The 23,657-nt window shown below is 45.4% G+C and overlaps 1 protein-coding gene across 8 annotated transcripts in view; it reads left to right on the forward strand.

Annotated features, from left to right (window-relative positions):
* Positions 1 to 23,657, forward strand: part of LOC112239765 (rab GTPase-activating protein 1) — a 142,149-nt gene that overhangs the window by 109,032 nt on the left and 9,460 nt on the right. For 6 of the 8 annotated variants that reach the window (XM_042302075.1, XM_042302076.1, XM_042302077.1 and 3 more), the window contains 8 exons: positions 2,952 to 3,077; positions 3,465 to 3,608; positions 7,866 to 7,907; positions 8,172 to 8,300; positions 17,437 to 17,529; positions 18,136 to 18,246; positions 18,497 to 18,601; positions 19,224 to 19,307. In XM_042302075.1, coding sequence (XP_042158009.1) covers positions 2,952 to 3,077; positions 3,465 to 3,608; positions 7,866 to 7,907; positions 8,172 to 8,300; positions 17,437 to 17,529; positions 18,136 to 18,246; positions 18,497 to 18,601; positions 19,224 to 19,307 — 834 coding nt within the window. Of the gene's footprint in view, positions 1 to 2,951; positions 3,078 to 3,464; positions 3,609 to 7,865; positions 7,908 to 8,171; positions 8,301 to 9,772; positions 9,875 to 9,922; positions 10,007 to 17,436; positions 17,530 to 18,135; positions 18,247 to 18,496; positions 18,602 to 19,223; positions 19,308 to 23,657 lie in introns of those variants that run through there. The other 2 variants (XM_042302080.1, XM_042302081.1) reach the window with 2 other exon arrangements.

A 23,657-nucleotide genomic window follows, 5' to 3' on the forward strand; every position in this document is an offset into this window, starting at 1 on the left:
TGACAACATGGCAGCAACACATGACAACACAGCATGGCAGCAACACATGACAACACAGCATGGCAGCAACACATGACAACACAGCATGGCAGCAACACATGACAACAATACATGACAACACAGCATGGCAGCAACATATGACAACATGGCAGCAACACATGACAACACAGCATGTCAGCAACACATGACAACACAGCATGGCAGCAACACATGACAACACAGCATGGTAGCAACACATGACAACACAGCATGGTAGCAACACATGACAACACAGCATGGCAGCAACACATGACAACACAGCATGGCAGCAATACATGACAACATAGCATGGCAGCAACACATGACAACATGGCAGCAACACATGACAACACAGCATGGCAGCAACACATGACAACACAGCATGGCAGCAACACATGACAACACAGCATGGTAACAACACATGACAACATAGCATGGTATCAACACATGACAACACAGCATGGTATCAACACATGACAACATAGCATGGCAGCAACACATGACAACACAGCATGGCAGCAACACATGACAACACAGCATGGTATCAACACATGACAACATAGCATGGTATCAACACATGACAACACAGCATGGTATCAACACATGACAACACAGCATGGCAGCAACACATGACAACACAGCATGGCAGCAACACATGACAACACGGCATGGCAGCAACACATGACAACACGGCATGGCAGCAACACATGACAACACGGCATGGCAGCAACACGAGAACATAGCATGGCAGCAACACATGACAACATAGCATGGTATCAACACATGACAACACAGCATGGCAGCAGCACATGACAACACAGCATGGCAGCAACACATGACAACACGGCATGGCAGCAACACGAGAACATAGCATGGCAGCAACACATGACAACACAGCATGGTATCAACACATGACAACACAGCATGGTATCAACACATGACAACACAGCATGGTATCAACACATGACAACACAGCATGGCAGCAGCACATGACAACACAGCATGGCAGCAACACATGACAACATAGCATGGCAGCAATACATGACAACATAGCATGACAGCAACACATGACAACACAGCATGGCAGCAACACATGACAACACAGCATGGCAGCAATACATGACAACACAGCATGGCAGCAATACATGACAACACAGCATGGCAGCAACACATGACAACACAGCATGGCAGCAATACATGACAACATAGCATGACAGCAACACATGACAACACAGCATGGCAGCAATACATGACAACACAGCATGGCAGCAACACATGACAACATAGCATGGCAGCAACACATGACAACACAGCATGGCAGCAACACATGACAACACAGCATGGCAGCAATACATGACAACATAGCATGGCAGCAATACATGACAACACAGCATGGCAGCAATACATGACAACACAGCATGGTAACAACACATGACAACACGGCATGGCAGCAACACATGACAACACAGCATGGCAGCAACACATGACAACACAGCATGGCAGCAATACATGACAACACAGCATGGCAGCACATGACAACATAGCATGGCAGCAACACATGACAACACAGCATGGCAGCAATACATGACAACATAGCATGGCAACACATGACAACACAGCATGGCAGCAACACATGACAACACGGCATGGCAGCAACACATGACAACACAGCATGGCAGCAACACATGACAACACAGCATGGCAGCAATACATGACAACACAGCATGGCAGCAATACATGACAACACAGCATGGCAGCAACACATGACAACACAGCATGGCAGCAATACATGACAACATAGCATGACAGCAACACATGACAACACAGCATGGCAGCAATACATGACAACACAGCATGGCAGCAATACATGACAACACAGCATGGCAGCAACACATGACAACACAGCATGGCAGCAATACATGACAACATAGCATGGCAGCAATACATGACAACACAGCATGGCAGCAATACATGACAACACAGCATGGTAACAACACATGACAACACAGCATGGCAGCACATGACAACATAGCATGGCAGCAACACATGACAACACAGCATGGCAGCAATACATGACAACACAGCATGGCAACACATGACAACACAGCATGGCAGCAACACATGACAACACAGCATGGCAGCAACACATGACAACACAGCATGGCAGCAACACATGACAACACAGCATGGCAGCAATACATGACAACACAGCATGGCAGCAACACATGACAACACGGCATGGCAGCAACACATGACAACATAGCATGACAACAACACATGACAACATAGCATGACAACACAGCATGGTAGCAACACAACATGGCAGCAGCACAGGGTACACACATTTTTGGGCCCAGACAGCAGCAAGAAGGCATAGGCGACAATACATCACGCGAAGCAGCCACAACTGTCAGTAAGAGTTTCCATGATTGAGTCTTTGAATGAAGAGATGGCGATAAAACTCTCCAGTTTGAGTGTTTGTCTCTAGCTGCAGCGAACTGAAAAGACGAGCGACCCAGGGATGTGTGCGCTTTGGGGACCTTTAACAGAATGTGACTGGCAGAACGGGTTTTGTATGTGGCGGATGAGGGCTACAGTACGTACTGTAGGTATCTCAGATTTGTAAAACTTTTTTAAAACTAGGCAAGTCAATTAAGAACAAATTCTTATTTACAATGACGGCCGCCCTATGGGACTCCCAATCACGGCCGGTTGTGATACAGCCTGGAATCGAACCAGGGTCTGTAGTGTCACCTCTAGCACTGAGATGCAGTGCGTTAGACCGCTGCGCCACTCGGGAACCCAACATAGGGGGGAGTGAGGCCTAAGAGGGTTTTCTAAATAAGCATCAACCAGTGGGTCCCGTACAGTGTGTGCTTGTGATTGCTGATGTACCTACTGTATGTACTCTCTCTCTCTGTACCCCTGTCTAGATGCCTGAGGAGCAGGCCTTTAGTGTCCTGGTCAAGATCATGTTTGACTATGGACTCAGGGAGCTCTTCAAGCAGAACTTTGAGGATCTACACTGCAAGTTCTTCCAGCTGGAGCGACTCATGCAGGTGAGATGACGTGCGTGCTGAGTCCCGTGTAGGCTCAGTTGGTGGAGAATGGCGAGTTGTGGGTTCCATTCCCACGGGGGGACAAGTACGGCCTAAAGTAAAACATTTATCCACTCAATACTGGAAGTTGCTCTGGATAAGTGACTGAAATGTAACAAATGTGTGATACTCTCTGTGTTTCTCTACCTACTGTTACTGTAGTAATTGTTCTTCTCTCTCTCTCTCGCTCTCTCTCTCTCTCTCTCGCTCTCTCTCTCTCTCGCTACCTTTCTCTCTCTCTCTCTCTCTCGCTACCTCTCTCTCTCTCTCTCTCTCGCTACCTCTCTCTCTCTCTCTCTCTCTCGCTACCTCTCTCTCTCTCTCTCTCTCGCTCTCTCTGTGTATCAGGAGTACATCCCAGACTTGTATAACCACTTCCTGAATGTGGGTCTGGAGGCTCATATGTACGCCTCTCAGTGGTTCCTCACGCTCTTCACAGCCAAGTTCCCCCTCTACATGGTGTTCCACATCATAGACCTGCTTCTCTGTGAGGTATCTATCTATCTCCCTCTAGCCCGATACACTCTGCTCTCTCCCTAACCCTCGTTCCCCTCTCCCTAATCCTCGTTCCCCTCTCCGTAACCCTCACCCCTAACCCTCACTCTTCTTCATCACCCTCACTCCTCTCCCTCAACTCTAACCCCTCTTCTGAACCCCTAACCCTCACCTCTCTCCCTCACCCCTCTCCCTAACCCTCACCTTTCTCCATCACCTCTCTCCCTAACCATCACCTCTCTCCCTAACCCTCACCTTTCTTCCTTACACCTCTCCCTATCCCTCTCCCCTCTTCCTAAACCTCAACTCTCTCTCTAACCATAACATTCACCCTTTCATCCTCACCCTTCTCCCTAACACTCACCCCTCTCCCTAAACCTCACCCCTCTTCCTTACCTATCTCCCTAACCCTCACCCCCTTCCATAACCCTCACCGTTCTCCCTAAACCTCACCGCTCTCCCTAATCCTCAAATCAAATCAAATCAAATCAAATTTTATTTGTCACATACACATGGTTAGCAGATGTTAATGCGAGTGTAGCGAAATGCTTGTGCTTCTAGTTCCGACAATGCAGTAATAACGAGCAAGTAATCTAACTAACAATTCCAAAAAAAACTACTGTCTTATACACAGTGTAAGGGGATAAAGAATATGTACATAAGGATATATGAATGAGTGATGGTACAGAGCAGCATAGGCAAGATACAGTAGATGATATCGAGTACAGTATATACATATGAGATAAGTATGTAAACCAAGTGGCATAGTTAAAGTGGCTAGTGATACATGTATTACATAAGGATGCAGTCGATGATATAGAGTACAGTATCAACGTATGCATATGAGATGAACAATGTAGGGTAAGTAACATTATATAAGGTAGCATTGTTTAAAGTGGCTAGTGATATATTTACATCATTTCCCATCAATTCCCATGATTAAAGTGGCTGGAGTAGAGTCAGTGTCATTGACAGTGTGTTGGCAGTAGCCACTCAATGTTAGTGGTGGCTGTTTAACAGTCTGATGGCCTTGAGATAGAAGCTGTTTTTCAGTCTCTCGGTCCCAGCTTTGATGCACCTGTACTGACCTCGCCTTCTGGATGACAGCGGGGTGAACAGGCAGTGGCTCGGGTGGTTGATGTCCTTGATGATCTTTATGGCCTTCCTGTAGCATCGGGTGGTGTAGGTGTCCTGGAGGGCAGGTAGTTTGCCCCCGGTGATGCGTTGTGCAGACCTCACTACCCTCTGGAGAGCCTTACGGTTGAGGGCGGTGCAGTTGCCATACCAGGCGGTGATACAGCCCGCCAGGATGCTCTCGATTGTGCATCTGTAGAAGTTTGTGAGTGCTTTTGGTGACAAGCCGAATTTCTTCAGCCTCCTGAGGTTGAAGAGGCGCTGCTGCGCCTTCCTCACAATGCTGTCTGTGTGAGTGGACCAATTCAGTTTGTCTGTGATGTGTATGCCGAGGAACTTAAAACTTGCTACCCTCTCCACTACTGTTCCATCGATGTGGATGGGGGTGTTCCCTCTGCTGTTTCCTGAAGTCCACAATCATCTCCTTAGTTTTGTTGACGTTGAGTGTGAGGTTATTTTCCTGACACCACACTCCGAGGGCCCTCACCTCCTCCCTGTAGGCCGTCTCGTCGTTGTTGGTAATCAAGCCTACCACTGTTGTGTCGTCCGCAAACTTGATGATTGAGTTGGAGGCGTGCATGGCCACGCAGTCGTGGGTGAACAGGGAGTACAGGAGGGGGCTCAGAACGCACCCTTGTGGGGCCCCAGTGTTGAGGATCAGCGGGGAGGAGATGTTGTTGCCTACCCTCACCACCTGGGGGCGGCCCGTCAGGAAGTCCAGTACCCAGTTGCACAGGGCGGGGTCGAGACCCAGGGTCTCGAGCTTGATGACGAGCTTGGAGGGTACTATGGTGTTGAATGCCGAGCTGTAGTCGATGAACAGCATTCTCACATAGGTATTCCTCTTGTCCAGATGGGTTAGGGCAGTGTGCAGTGTGGTTGAGATTGCATCGTCTGTGGACCTATTTGGGCGGTAAGCAAATTGGAGTGGGTCAAGGGTGTCAGGTAGGGTGGAGGTGATATGGTCCTTGACTAGTCTCTCAAAGCACTTCATGATGACGGATGTGAGTGCTACGGGCGGTAGTCGTTTAGCTCAGTTACCTTAGCTTTCTTGGGAACAGGAACAATGGTGGCCCTCTTGAAGCATGTGGGAACAGCAGACTGGTATAGGGATTGGTTGAATATGTGTCCGTAAACACACCGGCCAGCTGGTCTGCGCATGCTCTGAGGGCGCGGCTGGGGATGCCGTCTGGGCCTGCAGCCTTGCGAGGGTTAACACGTTTAAATGTCTTACTCACTTCGGCTGCAGTGAAGGAGAGACCGCATGATTCCGTTGCAGGCCGTGTCAGTGGCACTGTATTGTCCTCAAAGCGGGCAAAAAGTTATTTAGTCTGCCTGGGAGCAAGACATCCTGGTCCGTGACTGGGCTGGGTTTCTTCCTGTAGTCCGTGATTGACTGTAGACCCTGCCACATACCTCTTGTGTCTGAGCCGTTGAATTGAGATTCTACTTTGTCTCTGTACTGGCGCTTAGCTTGTTTGATAGCCTTGCGGAGGGAATAGCTGCACTGTTTGTATTCAGTCATGTTACCAGACACCTTGCCCTGATTAAAAGCAGTGGTTCGTGCCTTCAGTTTCACACGAATGCTGCCATCAATCCACGGTTTCTGGTTAGGGAATGTTTTAATCGTTGCTATGGGAACGACATCTTCAACGCACGTTCTAATGAACTCGCACACCGTATCAGCGTATTCGTCAATGTTGTTGTCTGACGCAATACGAAACATCTCCCAGTCCACGTGATGGAAGCAGTCTTGGAGTGTGGAGTCAGCTTGGTCGGACCAGCGTTGGACAGACCTCAGCGTGGGAGCTTCTTGTTTTAGTTTCTGTCTGTAGGCAGGGATCAACAAAATTGAGTCGTGGTCAGCTTTTCCGAAAGGGGGGCGGGGCAGGGCCTTATATGCGTCGCGGAAGTTAGAGTAACAATGATCCAGGGTCTTTCCACCCCTGGTTGCGCAATCAATATGCTGATAAAATTTAGGGAGTCTTGTTTTCAGATTAGCCTTGTTAAAATCCCCAGCTACAATGAATGCAGCCTCCGGATAAATCGTTTCCAGTTTGCAGAGAGTTAAATAAAGTTCGTTCAGAGCCATCGATGTGTCTGCTTGGGGGGGGATATATACGGCTGTGATTATAATCGAAGAGAATTCTCTTGGTAGATAATGCGGTCTACATTTGATTGTGAGGAATTCTAAATCAGGTGAACAGAAGGATTTGAGTTCCTGTATGTTTCCTTCATCACACCATGTCACGTTGGCCATAAGGCATACGCCCCCTGACCCCTAACCTCACGCCTCTCCCTAACCCCCACCCTGACCCCTCAACCCTCTCCCTAACCCCCACCCTGACCCCTCAACCCTCACATCTCTCCCTAACCCTCGCCCCTCTCACTAACCCTCACACCTAACCCTAACCGCCCTCCCTAACCCTCACATCCCTCCTTAACCCTCTCCCTAAACCTCACCTCTCTCCCTCAACCCTCCCCCTAATCCTGACCTCTAATCCTCACCCCTCTCCCTAACCCCCACCCTGACCTCTAACCCTCACCCCCTCCCTAACCCCTAACCCTCACCTCTCTCCCTAACCCCCTCCTCTCTCCCTAACCCCCTCACCCCCTTCCTAATCGTAACCCTCACATCTCTCCCTAACCCTCACCTCTCTCCCTCAACCCTCTCCCTAATCCTGACCTCTAATCCTCACCCCTCTCCCTAACTCTCACCCCTCTCACTAACCCTCACCCCGCTCCCTGACCCCTCTCCCTAACTTCTAACCCTCACCCCTCTCCCTAACCCCTCGTCCTAACCTTACATGTTCCACATAGACCTGCTACTCTGTGAGGTATTGTACTGTACTTGCCCCATCTGGACCTCTTCCTCCATTTACCCTTCTAATTCTGTGTTTCTACCCCCACTTCCTTTCTCTCTTTCTGGACTCAATCCCCCTTTCTCTGTCTTCCCCTAACCCTCTCCCACTATCTTTCTACTCTCAACTTCCTCTACACTCTCTCTCTACCAACCCTCTCCCTCTGTTTCTTTCTAGTCTCCCACGTGCCTCTCCTCTCCCCGCTTACCTCTGCTCTGTTCAGTAACACAGTCTTTATTTTCTCTTCTGTCTCGCTCAGGGCATCAGTGTGATCTTCAATGTGGCTCTGGCTCTCCTGAAGGTGAGTTGCTGCCTCTGTGGAGACCTACACACGCGCACACAAACCGCCAGCCACGAGGCCGTGTTACCACAGCGGCGCACCGCAAGCTTAGACATGGAGCCAAGGCTTCGATTTCATTCTAATCACATACACACACACACGCCGTTCTTCTCACACTGTTCCTGCTGTGCTCTTGGCAGCAGTAATGTTATAGAGGGTTTTCCTGTGGAGGGGTTCTGGGCTGGAAAAGGTCTGTCTCACCGTGTCCCTCCTCTCCTCTTCCAGACCTCGCGAGAAGACCTGCTGGCGACTGACTTTGAAGGGGCGCTCAAGTTCTTCCGAGTCCCGGTTCCCAAACGCTACCGCTCAGAGGAGAACGCTAAGAAACTTATGGAACTGGCCTGCAGCATGAAGGTACTGCATTATTCACTGCCTAAAATCCTGCGTATCCAAACTAACTGTCCGTGGACACTACTGCCGCCATTTTGAACCTACCCTGGCTATCCACCATGTCGTTTTCTCCTTAGTTTGAATTTACTATGGTTAATTCAGTCACTTAATTGTCCCTCATGATGAAATCAGGGGGGGGGGGTTCTCAGACAGCACTTGCCCCGATTTTGACGAAACTTGGGGGAATGATGCGTCTTGCCATGGATATCCGCCATTTAGCGAATAACTCTGATTGGCCCAAGGCGGGAGCTATAGTGATTAACCAAAATGTGTGAGACACACCAGAGAGGAAGAGAGGAGAGTGAAAACTCGAGAGGGATAACTCTGCCCAAAATCTGTCTTCTCCAGCAGGTGGCGGTTTTTGTCTGACACATGACATGGAGTACTGCAGTGGATTAGCTAAAGAGACGAGAAGAGGGTAGCTGCATCCCAATATGGCGACTTAAAAATGTGAGAGTAGATGTGTGAGAAGGCGTGGGTATGTCGAATGCGCTCTGCTATCCACCTCATTTTCAAACGCTTTCGAAACACTGAAGCCAAACGCCAGAAACGGTGTACAACTTCCTCTATGCTCGCTCATTATCATAATTCATATGCCCGCCCCTAAAATCCCTGCATTAGCGTGTTTCTGTTAACTGATACATCATGACAAAATACACCATTTTACTATCCTGCAAATGCCTTGACCTTTTAGGCTAAACTGTCCAGAGAAAAAAACAACATAACTGATCCAAATGGTTGCCCAATCAGATGCAGTTATTTCTAAATGAATATGTACAAACTCTGCAGTTTTCAGCCTAGACAAGAGTTTTGTACTCACTTGAGAACAGTAATTACATTCTTCATTACACTGTGTTGTTGAAGCCTATGTAGGATACATTTGTTGTCCCTATAAAACGTAATCAATAGGGTCACTTTTCGACTTGCTCTTGCTAATTGTTGAATGTTAAACAGGCCTACAGCATAACAAATTAATGCCGGGGAAAGTTAAGGAGAGAAAGTGCATTGGTGTGATCGCTTTTGGCCGGTTATGATAACATTGTTACCGATGCATTGCAAATAGTTGCACAGGACATACAGAGATGAGCAAAGTGAAAAATAAGGAATTTAAAACCATTAGAAAAATGGAAATCACTTACAAACCACTTGAGCAATGAGGCAATGACAAGCTAAGATATGCACAGGCTACAAGGCGGTTGTTGTTGAATTGCTACATTTAAATACATGTTACAATATTATTTTTCATTAGGCCTACATGTACATTGAAGTATTGTTTGCATTTGTCACTATGACAATGAACACACCCAGAAAGCACTGAATGGTCGGAACCAGTGCGTTAGAGACCTCATGAATGGTCTCGTGTTACCACCTTATTCATTTATAGGATGCGTTGATCAGTTGATTGCCAGGTGTAGGACTGTAGAACTATAAATGTTCCTCTAGTGTAGAGGCTCACCATCGCTTTATAGTTACGTATAGTGTCGTTTATCACTATAGGCCTTAACTCTGACACAACACAACTAGCCACCAATTAGTAGGTATAGCTCCACTTTTATACTCTAAATGTACTCTTTCAAATCATTTACTCTGGCAAGTTTGCCACTGGCGCTCCGCGGAATTCGAATCCATCACTTCCGTTGTTTGGCTGTGCGGGTAGCATCGAAAATGAGGTGGGTAGGTTAGAAGGTTTTGATGGAGCTGTGGGTTTTTTTCCGTTTCTTAACACGCGACTACCGTAAATTTGAGCTACCGTGATGTGTGTACTGTTACATTATGCGTTTGATTACTTTGGCTGTCACCCTGATACAGACTACTATGTGGCTATACTTCCCACGCCGTTGCTGGACAGTAGTGCTGAGCAAGCGGGAGCGAAAGGCAGTGCGTCCCGGTGTTGTTGCCATTCGTACTCTCCCCATTGAGTAGGCGGTTTGTATCAAGGTGACATCTATATGGTTATAAATATTTGTTTTATTGTGTAGGCTGGCTGCTATACTACTTGAAATAAAATCATGGGAGGGTTAGGGGGGAAATGAGCTACCGCCGGTTTTTATCTCAGTTGTCAGCGGGCACGTCGAAACAACAGCGGTGGACTGGTTGCCGGTGTGCCGAAACAACTGGCATTTTTGTCTGCAGTTTTCGGTATGACTATTTGTTTCAAGTGTATGTAGCGGTTCTAACTTGTATGACGCCCTGGGCGATCCCCACCTCCATGCTCCCCATTTCGCCCCTACCTAAATCCGCTACTGAATTTTGTATTAGTCTATAAATAAATCTCTTTGCCAAAATTCGTCATCTCTCCCATGTCTTATTCGACTAGCATTTTTGAAAGTGTAAGGATAATAATTCAGCCATAGTTGTTCTGAAATGTTTATTGCTTGCCAACGTTTGACTCCCTCCTCTATATTTAATATAACACACATGAATTATTCGTTTCCGTTGCCTACGTGAAATTTGTTCTATATAAAGTATTTGACTCTGATGTGGGCCACAGAAACTATTTAACTCTAGTCACAAAATTAAGGAAATTAGAAGGGGGGGTTTCCGGCACAACACCGGTTTATCGATTCGTGTGCAGCCCAATCAGCCACGCAAACCGTTCTTGAGTGGCAAAAAATCTGCCTAATTAGCTGATTCGCTTTCCATAAACGTACTCCTTTCGATACACCTAATTCTCCCGGTCGCCATATTGGCCTGCAGCTTCCTGATAGAGACTCGACATTCAGGGATGCCCGCTGGCCAGGCAACATCTGCCGAGCTCACCGGGCCAGTTAATCAAGCTTTCCGCTTGACCCAGTACAATTTCCCCCAAAATATATACTTGTATTCATTTAATCGTTCACAATCATCCCGAAGTCTGACGCTTCACACTTGTTATCAACCAGCTGTTTCCAAGCGGAGGCAAGCATGTCAAAGCCTTCCCTCCATCTCGGAGTGAGCCCCTCCTCAGGCTATGTCCTGTGTCCTCCCGAGAAGCCCATCAATTTCTGCTTGTCAAGACATTAACATTATTTAGCCTATACAAGTCACTTGAATATTGTAATAATGCTTTTCAGTAGTCTAGGTCTATAGCCTATAATTGTTTTAAAAAATTGGACTAATTCCCGAAGCTGTTCATGAGCTAGGCCTATGTCGTTTATCAGCTGAATGTCAACTGTCGGGTGGCAAGAACTCACAACTCCTCACACAGCTGATTGCAGTGCAACATTCCTAATTAAATATCGGGAAAGTACTAACGTTTTGATGGCAATTATTGAAAAGAGCTGGATCCCAGCGATTTTGATTAGTTGGAAACTTTTTACATTCATTTGAGTGTTTGTCATGAAGATGTTTTTTAAAAGTGACCACAGGAAGGCGTCGGCATTATAATGCATAAACGGTAGGCAATAGTCACTATTACACTGTATTTATAAACACTATACAAAATCACATGATTTTATTAGTGCAAGTGGTAGTTTGATGTTTGCTGTTGCCTTGTTTTGTCTTCAGTTTGTGTGTTGATAAGGGAGGCAGGCTACTGTAGTAGAATGACCTCGCAATTTAGTCTCCTTCACAAGCAAAAGAAAAGTTGTATGAAGTTAACAGGATGCAAACGTGGCTCTCCTTTCTACTAGCAAGTTAGTGATGACCTCTATTAAATTGGGGCTTTATTGTAATGGAGCATTTGAGATACTCCAATAAAGATCATTTTAAGCTGATGGATGGAAGGACCAGGAAGCCTTCAGTACTGCATGACTGTGTTTCAGCACTATAAGGGATCAGCAACGAGGGGCTATGCATTCTATGGAAAATAATGCACGCCGTGGAAGGTGTGCTCCGCTCTGCATGGCGTAGTAGCAGCACTATGTAAGGGATCAGCAACGAGGGGCTATGCGTTCTATGGAAAATAATGCACGCCGTGGAAGGTGTGCTCCGCTCTGCATGGCGTAGTAGCAGCACTATGTAAGGGATCAGCAACGAGGGGCTATGCGTTCTATGGAAAATAATGCACGCCGTGGAAGGTGTGCTCCGCTCTGCATGGCGTAGTAGCAGCACTATGTAAGGGATCAGCAACGAGGGGCTATGCGTTCTATGGAAAATAATGCACGCCGTGGAAGGTGTGCTCCGCTCTGCATGGCGTAGTAGCAGCACTATGTAAGGGATCAGCAACGAGGGGCTATGCGTTCTTTGGAAAATAATGCACGCCGTGGAAGGTGTGCTCCGCTCTGCATGGCGTAGTAGCAGCACTATGTAAGGGATCAGCAACGAGGGGCTATGCGTACTTTGGAAAATAATGCACGCCGTGGAAGGTGTGCTCCGCTCTGCATGGCGTAGTAGCAGCACTATGTAAGGGATCAGCAACGAGGGGCTATGCGTTCTATGGAAAATAATGCACGCCGTGGAAGGTGTGCTCCGCTCTGCATGGCGTAGTAGCAGCACTAACCTTCCACGAAGTTACATTTTTTCCCCCCATAGAGTGCCAAGGTGATTATCCCCAACACAGTGCTGAATCACAGTCACACAGTAATGCTTCCTGGACGTTTCATCCATCCAGTTTTAGCCTTAGCCAGCACCATCTTCAGATTAGCCTTCACCAGGGAGCAGTGCTACCGACGTTAACTGTGTATGATCGCTGGATAATTCTTATTAAGTCTAATACTGCGGGTAATGGCGTCGTCCATGCCGAGGGTTTTCAATTTGTCAGAGCTAATGGTGGGAGGCTTCGGCATCGCAGACCCCGTAAGGGGAGGAGTAGAGACCAGAGAAGACTCTGACTCGCTGCTTAATGGGGAAAACCGGTTGTACGTTTCTGTCGGCTGAATGAGCGATACCGGTTGAGCATTCCTACAGCATTTTCTTCCAGAAGTCATGAGAAAATTGTCCACCTGCGGGGACTGTGCCAGGGAATTTATACTACTATCTGTACGTATTGGTGACACAGGCGCTGTTTCATCCTTTCCTACACTGAAATTACCCTTGCCTAATGATTGAATCTGAAGCTGGGCTTGCAGCACGGCTATCCTCACTGCAAGGCGATCGTTCTCCTGTATATTATGAGTACAGCGAATTAGAAGGCATCATGTTAATGTTACTACTTAGCTTTGGCTGGTGGTGGTCCTGAGGAACCATGTCCAGATAAAGCGTCCAGGGAGAAACATTTGAATGAAAAAAGTAGAGTTAGGGAAAACAATTAAATATAAAACAGTAATTAAAAAGTAAAAACCGTGAAGTTGGCAGGTAGCAACGTAACATTAGCAACAAACTGCACAGCATCACCTAAACAAGTCCACAAGTTGTGACACTATAGTATTAGATCTCTCTCCCTCTTACAAAAGCCACAGCACATCACAGATCACGTCAAACATTGTAGCCAGAATAACAGCAACGTAGCTGCATTTGCGTTTGTTTAAGCTGTTTTCTAGTGACATTTATTTGAATACGTCCATAACAATGAGCTAATGATGCACGATTTCGCCTGGGGTAGAACATGTGCTCTCTCGTCAGGACACTGTTGTTCAGAAGAGCTAGCGAACACAATCACTTCAAACTGAACTAGCTGCATTTCCTTTCGTTTGACCTGTTTTCTATTGATAGTTCTTTGTATATAGCCATAAAAAAATGATGCTGATTCATGATTTCGCCTGGCTGAGTGAAGCTGCCTGCCTGCCTGTGTCTCATTCCGACATGTTCATTACTATGGGACAGCTGGAGATCAAATCTTAATATTGAAACAATGGAGACAGACATCTAGGTTTATACAAATCTCTGCTGTTGGAAACTAAATATTAGTCTAAAAGAAATGTGAGATAATGTCTAGATGCTTTTTATAGTGGCGATCAAGTTTATAAATTGCCTGGCTGGGCTGATGAGACAGTAGATTGCACAGTCAGATAGGGCAGAGTAAATAGCCATTTTAACGTCATAGATTTAGCTGGTGGTAATGTGGAATAGACACCAGCTGGAATGCGGTTTTAACCAATCGTCTGCTTTGGTAACCAGTTGATAATAGAACGAAGGCACCACTGGGCTTTGTGGTATGTGTCCAATATACAATGGGTAAGGGCTGTGTCCAGCCACTCTGCAGGGCATAGTGCATAAGAACAATATACCACACTTCCTCTGGCATTTTAAATAACCAGTCAGAGGCAGTGTTGAGCTGCAATAGAAACTGACAGCTACAGTACACCTTCATAACCTTATGGCCTGAGATCTCTCCTGGCCTGAGAAAGTCAGAAGTATTTACATCCTATATGGATTTGTATCGAAATATTTGTAAACGGACTGTATCTAAAATCATCTGAAATAATTGTCAGAAGTATCTGCTAATCCTAAACGACATACCTGTGCTCTGTCCTGACCTAGAAGGTAAGTCTGGTCTATGCTTAAGAATAATTATTTTTTATCCCTTTACATATGTATTTTGTATCTAAAAACATTTTTCTCAAAAGGGGTTGGCTTATCCTAAACTGCATTACGTAACACCTACAGTACACTAGGTTGGAGATTACCTGCGTCCTTGTCCTCTGATTCAGACAGGCTTTAGAACAGGTCGACCTCTCTTGTCACATCTTTTATAAGGTAGGGCATGGGGTCAGGCTTAAGGTCATGCACTCTATGACCTCTGACCTTTTTTTTGACAGGTCTGATCACCCAGGGCTGGTCATCTGAAAGTTAGTCGTAGAGCAGGATTAGGATCTTAAGGGCTAAAAAGAGCAGGCAAGGTTCTCCTGGTGAGAGACACAGCCACACCCACTCACCCTCCCTCAGGGTGTCACAAATTCTGTCAGAGTTCAGCCCAGAGCCTGGCGGCATGATCAGGGACCTCTCCCCTTCTTACCAGCCTAAACCACCCTGCTCTGCCCAACACTTTTCTCTGTACAAACCACTTTACAGAAGCAGGTAGCCAGATATGATTGTGCTCCGATTCAATTATTTAGGCTTGAGTGAGTTTGCATAGCTCAAGCTAAACCAGCTGTTTCCTTCCAGCGATCTGCTGTGGCTTTTAGTAAGAGGGAGAGGCCTATTACTAAAGTGACCACACTCAGTATTTAGCACAGCCACTGTTTACAGGCAGTACACACCCACACACATACTTTGCATAGTGCATACACAGTGAAACACACACAGCCTCAAACATGTACACACACATACACAGTGGAGCTGAGAGGAGAGAGGGCACACAGGGGTCATACTGCTTTCCCCCTCTCGCTCACTGACTGCATAGGTTGACATTTTTGGCCTTTTTAACGGGGCAATCAGCAGTTGTTACATCCATTTTTGGACTCATAAATGAATGATTCTTGAAGAATAAAACCTTTAAATGCCTCATGAGCTTAGTTTAACTGACGTACCCCATTAGAACCCACAATATAAGATTGTTTTACTCCAATGTTTGTGAACAAAGCAAACATAAACAAACACTGCATAGCCTCAAAAAACATAGTTAAAAATATAATTTTGGTCAGACCCTGCATTCATAGCTTTGTCTATGAATTTGCGAGTGATTGCTTATCTCCAGCCCAATCCCTGATCTTTTTTTACCAAAACAGTGGCAGGGTCTACACTGTTGTTTCAACTGTTGTTTGGCCCTTCAAGTTGATCATGTGTATGTGGGTACAGTATGCTAATTTCCGTCACACTTTGTATAATGATCACATGCGCAAGGAAACTGACGGACACCCTCGTGTGCACTCGGTTATTTTATCTGCACAATTCTGTAAAAATAGCCTCATGGACATTTCTGGGGCTCCCATGTCGAATCGAGTAAGTGACAATAGTCTCATCATGTCATAGGGTGTGTCAGTGACCCCGGTGAGTACAGTTCTGTTCCGTTGTTGTTCAGTCAGCAGAGATGCGCTGTGTTGTCAGTGACACGACCCAGTGTTCCTCTTCTGCTCGGATGGTTGCTCTGACAACAGCTGTCAGACTGGGACAGATTGGGGATCTGACTGGATGGGGGCACTTCCTGCCCTCAACACTCTTAACTTTCTCACACGGTGTCTGGTCTGGCTCAACCTCACTGTGCAACGTGTGCATGTACGCTCTCTCACTCCCTCACTCACTCACTCTCACTTTAATATGCAAAAGGCTAGCATTCAAACTCATGTAGGCTGCTGTTCTAGAACGTAACCAGTAGCTACTAAGCCCTCATAGCATAGCAGGTGTGTCAGTGGTGTAGTGAAGCCAGTGTATCCTGAATAGCTGAATCTGCAGTCATCACTGGGACCATTATGGACCTGCTCCTCCACAACAGACCCGGTTCTGTACTGTGGGTCGTAGCCGGAGGAAACCGCAGCCGGCTAAATAGACCTCATTTACAACGAGGTGCCTGCTGGAGAAAGAGCATACAGTATTTATGCCCCCTACATGCTGATTACAACATGCTGAGTGTGCTTTGAGAAACTGCTGCTCTCAGGGCTTTTTGAAAGAGCTGTTGATAATCACACAGACAGATGCATGGTTGTTCATGGTTATCATTGAAGTGCTGTACATGCAGCATAACCAACGAGTAACTCGTTCTTGACAAATATGCAGGTTTGTTTTATCAGTAAATTCCTATTTAGTTATTATCGACAGAGTCATCTGTTCTCTCTTTGGTCCTTTTTTGACATGTATTTTTCCATATTATAGACAGGTCTTGTGTGTTTTAATCAAATCAACTATATGCACTGAGCTTGTCTGATGCTTTAAGCACACTGTTTGATGAAATAATTAAGACACAAGTGACCAATGTGCCATTGGAACAAAGGAGTGATGGTTGCTGATAATGGGCCTATGTAGATATTCTTTAAAAAATCTGCCGTTTCCAGCTACAATAGTCATTTACAACATTAACAATGTCTACACGGTATTTCTGTTAAATTTTATGTTATTTTAATGGACAAAAAAAATGTGCTTTTCTTTCAAAAACAAGGACATTTATAAGTTACCCCAAACTTTTGAGCGGTAGTACTAGCCATAGTACTAGCCATCAGAGACACCCTGTTGCCTGGAGCTGTAACCAGGCTATGGGGAGCCCCCACAGCACTCGCAATGCCCTCACCCTTACCTCCTTGTTGTGTACTGTAGACCTACTGTAGACGTGGTCCAGTAACAGTGCGTCTGTCTTTCCCTGTCTCTACAGATCAGTCAGAAGAAGCTGAAGAAGTACGAGAAGGAGTACCACGCCATGAGAGAGCAGCAGGAACAGCAGGAAGCTCCCATTGAGAGATACGAGGTACTATGCATGTTTTCCATTTGAGTCATTTAGCAGCCGCTCTTACCCAGAGCGGGTTACAGTTGGTGTATTCATCTGAAGATCGCTGGGTGGGGCAGCCACATATCACAGGGATAGAAAGTACATTTGTCCTCAAAGTAGCTATCGGTAGAGTCACACAGCATTGGCGTGAAGGAGTTGAGTTAGTCTCTTAAGTGGCCTGTGCACACAAACATCTACTTGTGCACAGCCTCATTATCCATTACGTAGTTGGAATGCCAGGAATGTCTGGAGGGGAATTTGTGTATGGCAGCCAGGTCAATTTTTAATCTAGGCTGATTCTCAAAGGTTGTTATTTACAAGCATAGTTAAACATTATATATGTCACGAGTTGAGAGAAACAGGAAGAAGATCGGAGGATCTTCAATAGTGCAGCCCGGCAACAGGCTTCTCTCTCTCGCTATTCTCCACTCTCCACTCACTCACTCACTCACTTACTCACTCTTTCCTTTCTCCACTCTCTCTCACTCTCGTCTCCTCTCCCAATCTTTCCACTTGTTCCTCTCACTCTCTCCTTCACCTACCCACTCCTACTTTCCTCCTCTGCCCTTTCCTTGTGTCCTGTAGAGGGAGAACCGTCGTCTCCAGGAGGCTAACATGCGTCTGGAGCAGGAGAATGATGACCTGGCCCATGAACTGGTCAGTAGCAAGATCGCCCTGCGCAAGGACCTGGACAACGTAAGGCTGACACATCATCCCAAAATGTAGTTTCTTAGACTTGTGCAAGTATGTAAACGTGGGCGTGCGTGTGTGTGTGTGTGTGTGTGCGCTCGTACATTTTCTGTTATCCAAAACCCATTTAGCTGTCAAATCCATTTTGAATGAAAATAAAAATGTTTTAACCTCCGATAGGTTTGTTGTTGTCATTTGGTATTAGCTATTGTCAGTTGACCTTGTCACTGTATCCATGTGTGCAACTGTCCCTCAGGCTGAGGAGAAAGCAGACGCTCTGAACAAGGAGCTGTTGATGACCAAACAGAAGCTGGTGGATTCGGAGGACGAGAAGAGGCGGCTAGAGGAGGAGTCTGCGCAGGTCTGTCTGTCTGGCTGGCTCTGTTTGTCTCTACGTCCATTTGTCTGTTCATCTGGCTGGCTGTCTCTGTCTGAAAATAATATTGCTGTCTTGGAAGGACAATAGAAGTTCACTGACAATGGAAGTGAATGTGTTGGATTGATCGATAACTAATTATTTTGAAGTGAACTGCCATTGTCCTCCGGAGTTTTGCTGAATATTTTTTCCATCATCAGATTGCTTTTCTGTTCATGCACCTTGGTGGGGAAGCAGTATTCTCTCTCTCTTTTTGTCCGTCTCTTTAAGACAGGGGGATGGTGGGCTCCCCCATGTACTGTGGCCGTGGTCTGTGTTCCAAGGACATGACTTATTGTCTAGCACAGGGCCTACTGTATTTCTCACTTACTTGTACAACTGTCTCAGGGGGCATCTGCCATTGCCACTGTCCTTTGCTGATGTCCTCTTGATGATTACATCTTTTCTACTCTGTGTGTGTGTGTGTGTGTGTTACTCCTTGAGTGTGTCACTACTGTACGCACTTTACAGGCCCAAGGACAGTTGACTCCTGTCCTGACTGAGATGAAGTCCTTATGTTTTAGGTTAGAGGTGAAGTTATTCATAATGCATGCCTGTCTGTCTACAGCTGAAAGAGATGTGTAGACGGGAGCTGGACAAATCAGAGTCTGAGATCAAGAAGAACGGTTCCATCATAGGAGAGTACAAACAGGTACGGTTGACTATCTCCCCATTCTGTATTCAATCAAATGTCATTCAAATGGATTTATAAAGTGCTACGCAGAAACCCAGCCTGGTGTTACATGGCCATTAAGGCCAGATCGTTCTTCAAGATGTTCAAATGTTCATAGATGACCAGCAGGGTCAAATAATAATCACAGTGGTTGTAGAGGGTGCAACGGGTCAGCACCTATAATGTAAATGTCGGTTGGCTTTTCATAGCCGAGCATTGAGGTCGAGACAGCAGGTGCGGTAGAGAGGGAGAGTCGAAAACAGCAGGTTAGGTAGCTCGTCCGGTGAACAGGTCAGGGTTCCATAGCTGCAGGCAGAGCAGTTGAAACTGGAGCAGCAGCACGACCAGGTGGACTGGGGACAGCCAAGAGTCATCAGGCCAGGTAGTCCTGAGGCATGAAAGGGGTGGAAATTAGAGAGAGCATACTTAAATTCACACAGGACACCAGATAAGACAGGAGAATACACCAGATATAACAGACTGACCCGGCACATAGACTATTGCACCATAGATACTGGAGGCTGAGACAGGGGTGGGTCAGGGGTCACTGGATAGGGCCAACCAGGCAGGATAAAACGGCACCCACTTTGCCAACGCACAGCCCCCACACCACTAGAGGGATATCATCAGACCACAAAATTACTACCCCGAGACAAGGCTGAGTATAGCCCACAAAGATCTCCTCCACTGTACGAGCCAGAGGGGTCACAAAACCGGACAGGAAGATCACGTCTGTCACTCAACCCACTCAAGTGATGCACCCCTCCTAGGGACGGCATGGAAGAGCACTAGTAAGCCAGTGACTCAGCACCCGTAATAGGGTCAGAGGCAGAGAATCCCAGTGGAGAGAGGGGAACCGGCCAGGCAGAGACAGCAAGGGCAGTTTGTCGATCTTTCACTCCAGTGCCTTGCCATTCACCTTCACACCCCTGGGCCAGACTACACTCAAACATAGGACCTACTGAAGAGATGGGTCATCAGTACCTCTCTGGGATATGTGGGACAGTAGCGTCCCACCTCGCCAACAGCCAGTGAAATTGCATGGCGCCAAATTCAAAACAACAGAAATCCCATAATTACAATTCCTCAAACGTACAAGTATTTTACACCATTTTAAAGATAAACTTCTTGTAAATCCAGCCACAGTGTCCAATTTCAAATAGGCTTTACCGCGAAAGCACACCAAACGATTATGTTAGGTCAGCACCAAGTCACAGAAAACCATACAGCCATTTTCCAGCCAAGGAGAGGACTCACAAAAATCAGAAATAACGATTAAATTAATCACTAACCTTTGATCTTCATCAGATGGCACTCACAGGACTTCATGTTACGCAATAAATGTGTTTTGTTCGATAAAGTTAATATTTATGTCCAAAAACCTCATTTGAAATTGGTGTGTTATGTTCAGAAATGCATTGTCTCAAACAAACATCCGGTGAAAGTGCGGAGAGCCACATCAAATTACAGAAATACTCATCATAAACATTGATAAAAGATACAAGTGTTATGCATGGAATTATAGATACACTTCTTCTTAATGCAACCACTGTGTCAGATTTCAAAAAGGCTTTACGGTGAAAGCACACCTTGCGATTATGTTAGGTCAGTGCTAGTCACAGAAAAACATCCAGCCATTTTCCAAAGAAGGAGAGGTGTCAGAAAAGCATTATAAATAGTCACTTACCTTTGATGATCTTGATCGGAATGCACTCCCAGGAATCCCAGTTCCAATAAATGTTTGTTTTGTTTGATAAAGTCCATCATTTATGTCCAAATACCTCCTTTTTGTTGGGCGTTTAGCCCAGTAATCCAAATGCATAATGCGCGATCACTTGTTCAGACAAAATGTTTAAAAAAGTTATATTACAGTTCATAGAAACATGTCAAACAATGTATAGAATCAATCTTTAGGATTGTTAAAGGTCGAGACCGAGTCTGTGTCTCTCACATGGAAAGGCTATAGGAGAAAGCTCTACCTCCAGCTGTTTGCTTTGAAATTCCAGAGACAATAAGGAGGCCTGCGTCTTGTGACTGTTGCATATGTGTAGATATGTACGGCAGGACAAAATCGGAGAGATGGGTAGGAGCAAGCCCATGTAATGCTTTGTAGGTTAGCAGTAAAACCTAGCCCTAGCCTTAACAGGAAGCCAATGTAGAGAGGCTAGCGCATATGATACATTTCTTTGGTTCTCGTCAAGATTCTAGCAGCCGTGTTTAGCACTAACTGAAGTTTATTTAGTCCTTTGCCCAGGTAGCCAGAGAGTACAGCATTGCAGTGGTCTAATCTAGAAGTGACAAAATCATGGATTATCTTTTCTGCATACTTTTTGGACAAAACGTTTCAGATTTTTGCAATGACACGAAGATGGGAAAAAGCTGTCCTTGAAATATTATTGATATTTTTGTCAAAAGAGAGATCAGGGTTCAGAGTAACGCCGGGATCTTTCACAGTTTTATTTGAGACGACTGTACAACCATCAAGATTAATTGTCAGATGAATTTGTTTCTTGGGACCTAGAACTAGCATCTCTGTTTTGTCTGAGTTTAAAAGTAAAACATTTGCCGCCATCCACTTCCTTATGTCTGAAACACAGGCTTCCAGGGAGGGCAATTTTGGGCCTTCACCATGTTTCATCGAAGTGTGTCGTCCGCATAGCAGTGAAAGTTCACGTTGTGTTTCTGAAAGACATCAGCATGAGGTAGAAAATATTGTGAAAACAATAGTGGTCCTAAAACAGAACCTCGAGGAACGCCGAAACGTACAATTGATTTGTCAGAGGACAAACCCTCCACAGAGACGAACTGATATCTTACTGACAGACAAGATCTAAACCAGGCTAGAATGTGTCGACCAATTAGGGTTTCTAATCTCTCCAAAATAATGTGATCGATGGTGTCAAAAGCAGCACTAAGGTCTAGGAGCATGAGGACAGATGCAGAGCCTTGCTCTGACGCCATTAAAAGTTCATTTTCCACATCACAAGGGCAGTCTCAGTGCTATGATGGGGTCTAAAACCAGACTGAAGCATTTTGTTTACAGTATTTCTCTTCAGGAAGGCATTGAGTTGCTGTGCAACAGCTTTTTCTAAAATTCTTGAGAGGAATGGGAAATTCAATATTGGCCGATTTTAGTTTTTTTAAACATTTTACGGGACAAGGTTGGGCTTTTTCAAGAGAGGCTTTATTACTGCCACCTTTTAGTGAGTTTGGTACACATCCGGTGGATAGGGAGACATTTATTATGTTCAACATAGGAGGGCCAAGCACAGGAAGTAGATCTTTCCGTAGTTTAGTTGGAATGGGATCCAGTATGCAGCTTGAAGGTTTAGAGGCCATGACTATTTTCATGAATGTGTCAAGAGATACAGGATTAAAAAACTTGAGTGTCTCCATTGATCCTAGATCCTGACAGAAATACGCAGGTTTTGTATTTCTCACCATTCTCTCCATTCTGTATTCTCCGCATTCTGTATTCTCTCCTCTGATGGCAACATCCTATTTATTTATCCTATCTATTTATTATTTGTCAGGGACCATGTAAACATGCTATTGCACCTGATTAAGCTAGATAGCAAATTTTCATATGGGCAGAAAACAAACATTAATACATCACTACAATATAACACACTATTAATATAGATATATATATATATTGAACAAAAATATAAATGCAACAATTTTACTGAGTTACAGTTCATATGAGGAAATCAGTCAATTGAAATAAATTCATTAGGCCCTAATCTATAGATTCCACATGACTGGGAAAACACATGCATCTGTTGGTCACAGATTCCTTAAAAAACGGTATGAGTGTGGATCACCTTGTCCCCCAGCACAAGGTGTGTAACGGTCATGCGGTTTAATCAGCTTCTTGATATGCCACACATGTCAGGTGGATGGATTATCTTGGCAAAAGAGAGATGCTCACTAACAGGGATGTAAACAAATGTGTGTCCAACAAAAACATTTTGGGGGTTTGCCTTGATGCTAGCCAAGGTACTGTCTCACACTGGTTGAAAGGTTGTTCTATTATCTAGACGCTCTGATTGAAAAGATTTGGTGGACCAAGACTGAGTTGAACAGTCCCCTTCTGTTATCCACTTATCCACAGTTTATTTTGTAATCAGTAAAGCCAATTATATACAGTGGCAAGAAAGAATATATGATCCCTTTGGAATTAATTGGATTTCTGCATAAATTAGTCACAGAATTTGATCTGATCTTCATCATAGTCCGAATACCTATAAAAACCTTGAATTGCTGATGCTATTTAAGGAAAATGTTTATACATGTTAAATGTCTATGCTTAGCTCACTCATATATCAT

This window comes from Oncorhynchus tshawytscha, linkage group LG20 (assembly GCF_018296145.1).
Source record: "Oncorhynchus tshawytscha isolate Ot180627B linkage group LG20, Otsh_v2.0, whole genome shotgun sequence".
NCBI classification, from domain to species: Eukaryota; Metazoa; Chordata; class Actinopteri; order Salmoniformes; family Salmonidae; genus Oncorhynchus; species Oncorhynchus tshawytscha.